General features: G+C 36.7%; 1 protein-coding gene across 1 annotated transcript; it reads left to right on the top strand.

Annotated features, from left to right (window-relative positions):
* The first annotated feature begins 218 nt into the window (after window positions 1-218).
* LOC114183541 (chymotrypsin inhibitor 3-like) lies at window positions 219-959 on the top strand. Its single transcript, XM_028070596.1, has one exon. The coding sequence runs from the start codon at window positions 263-265 to the stop codon at window positions 851-853; it is 591 nt and encodes a 196-aa protein (XP_027926397.1). The 5' UTR covers window positions 219-262; the 3' UTR covers window positions 854-959.
* The last annotated feature ends 1638 nt before the right edge of the window (window positions 960-2597 follow it).

Raw genomic sequence — 2597 nt, 5'->3', positions numbered from 1 at the left:
TTAAATAATAGGAAAAAAGATTTAGAAAGTTTATATAAAAACTGAAAAATAAATTAAAATTTTAAAGAGATAAAAAGCAAACTATTTTTAACGAACGAAATCTAACTATTATTATCCTTTTCAAATGTTTACGAGCCTTATAATTTCTTAAAATTATTTCTGTCCATAAAAAATGTTCACCTTATCACCATGGGTAGCTCTATAAATGGATTAGCCCATCTTCGCTTATTCACACAACTGAACTGAACAAAGAAGAGAAAAAATGGCGAGTGCAACGCTTTTTGCTCTCTTCCTTCTTTCAGTCCTAACCTTCTACTCTCCTTCAACCACTGCTCAACCTGTCACGGACGGATATGGTGTCATCGTTCCAAATGGTGCCAGATTCCACATATTGCCGCCAACTACAATAGCCGGTGGAATTCGACGAGTGAAAACGAATAACGAAACTGTAGCTCTCTCTGTTGTGCGATCTCCTATCGAGACCGATAAAGGAGAACCAATAACCATTACTTCCCCATACGGGACCGAGTATCTCTCTGAAGGTCCAGTGACCATTAGCTTCGAATATTCTCCTTACCTCGGTGTAGCCTCTCTTGAGTGGACCGCTGTTGAGGGTCAGCGTCTAGGAACCGTCGTTAAAGTTCGTGGCTACCCAAATACACTCCGTGGTGGCTACTCTATTAAAAGTGCTGGAAAGAACAGGTACAAGCTTTTGTTCTGCAGAGGCGTCCTCTGCGGTAACGTTGTCATTATTAATGATTATGAAGGGCACTGGCTTTTGGCTGTCACTCAGAACGAAGCATACGCGTTTGTTCTTGAGCAAATTCGATCAACATCTTCTGATTCCGAATGAAGCACTACGCATGAAAAATCGCGCACTTTATCCTTGTCATGCTTTGGATGTAATAAACTAATGCAAGGCTAAATAAAATAACCACTATTTGGTTTTCTAACGTTCATATTCATAGGACCATGTAGTATTTGTTTTAATTTTATCCCATCGCTCTAAACCCTTTTGGTTTGGTTTACCAACCGTGTCTAAAATGAAAAAGGATACCTTTTATAACCTTTTCTTCATATACATTAAAACTCGAAAATATATATCTTTACAGAATTATTAAATGCATTATACAACTATTTTTTAGTAAAATATTAATTTATAAATTTGTAAAATAAATATAGAAAAAGCATATATATATATATATATATATATATATTATAACTATATTTTTTAATAAATTATTAATTTATAAAGTTGTAAAGTAAATACAATGGAAATGGTAGTGTCTATCAATCACTACTAGAGGTGTCAATTTGACCCCTAGCTCATGAACCAGCCCTAACTTTTCATTAATACTCCTTTTAGGGGTCTCAAAATGAGGGGGCTAAGCCGCCACCCCCCCCCGCCTCCAAATAATATTACATTAAGTTCGAGTCAAAGATCAAGTCAAGTGACCTAGACAGGTCCGAAGACCCAGACAGGCCCGACGACCCCAAACGGGCCCGTTTAGTTCGTCGGCCTCGTTTGAGTCGTCAGGTTCGTTCCGGTCATCGTGCTTGTCCAGGTTGTTGTCCGAGTCGTTTGGGTCGTCAAGCTCGTTCGGCTCGTCGGGCCCATTCATGTTGTCAGGCTCGTCTTTGTTGTCGGGCTTATCTGGGTTATTCTGTTCGTCGGGCTCGTCCAGGTCGTCAAGCTCGTCTAGGTCATCGGGTCGTCCCGGTCATTGGTCTTGTTCGATTCGTCGGGCACGTCTAGGTCGCCAGAAAATTTAATAATATATTTTAAAAAATAATATATTTTTCATGATGAAGATGTAAACCTATGGATTAGCCTTGACCCACAGGACTTTGGTGGAGTTTTTGATGGGGGCTTTTTTGTATGTGGGCTCTTTTGGCCCTAACCCACAGCCATATGGACTGAATCAAATTGACACCTCTAATCACTACTCTTAAAACTCTCACAAAAAAATATATTGATAAAATTTATAAATTATTTTAATTCATGTATATTATTACATATTTATAATAATATTATCATGTAAGTTTATTTAAAGTAGAAGTTGTCGAAGTATTTAAAGAAAAAAATTATAAACTAAACTAATGAAAATATTAAGTACAAATTTTAAATTAACATAATGATTGGATTGAGAAAATATATAGTTCCTCGATTACAATTCATTAAGTGCTTGAAACAAAATGTATAAACATGAATATATTTAAATAACATCTTGATGTTGTTACTTATCTGTTGACACATGGATAGCACTTATTCAAGTATCATCCATCGTCTAATAAGTTTGTGCTGAAGACAAACAATAAAATACTTAATTGTCATAGATTAGAAATATAACGTTGAAAATTCTAGTAACTTTTCAAAAAGAGTGAAAATTTCACCCTAACTTTCGCGCTTCCCATTTCGGTCATTTTTGGAAATAATTGTGCAACCTTCATTTTGGCCTCCCCTAGCCTCTCGCAACGTCACTAGAGCTTTTGCCTTTGTCGTTTGCGACTGCTAACGCAGCTGAGAGCTTGTGTCATTGTCTTCCCATCTTTGAATATCGTTGTTCGAACTTGGAACCTATAGGACGCTACTATTT

Source organism: Vigna unguiculata, chromosome 5 (genome assembly GCF_004118075.2).
Source record: "Vigna unguiculata cultivar IT97K-499-35 chromosome 5, ASM411807v1, whole genome shotgun sequence".
NCBI classification, from domain to species: Eukaryota; Viridiplantae; Streptophyta; class Magnoliopsida; order Fabales; family Fabaceae; genus Vigna; species Vigna unguiculata.
The sequence above is the reverse complement of the archived record's forward strand: the minus strand, read 5'-3'. Positions and strand labels throughout refer to the sequence as shown.

Coding starts and splice junctions, on each gene's coding strand:
- LOC114183541 (XM_028070596.1), top strand. CDS start 263: ATGGCGAGTGCAACGCTTTTTGCTCTCTTCCTTCTTTCAGTCCTAACC.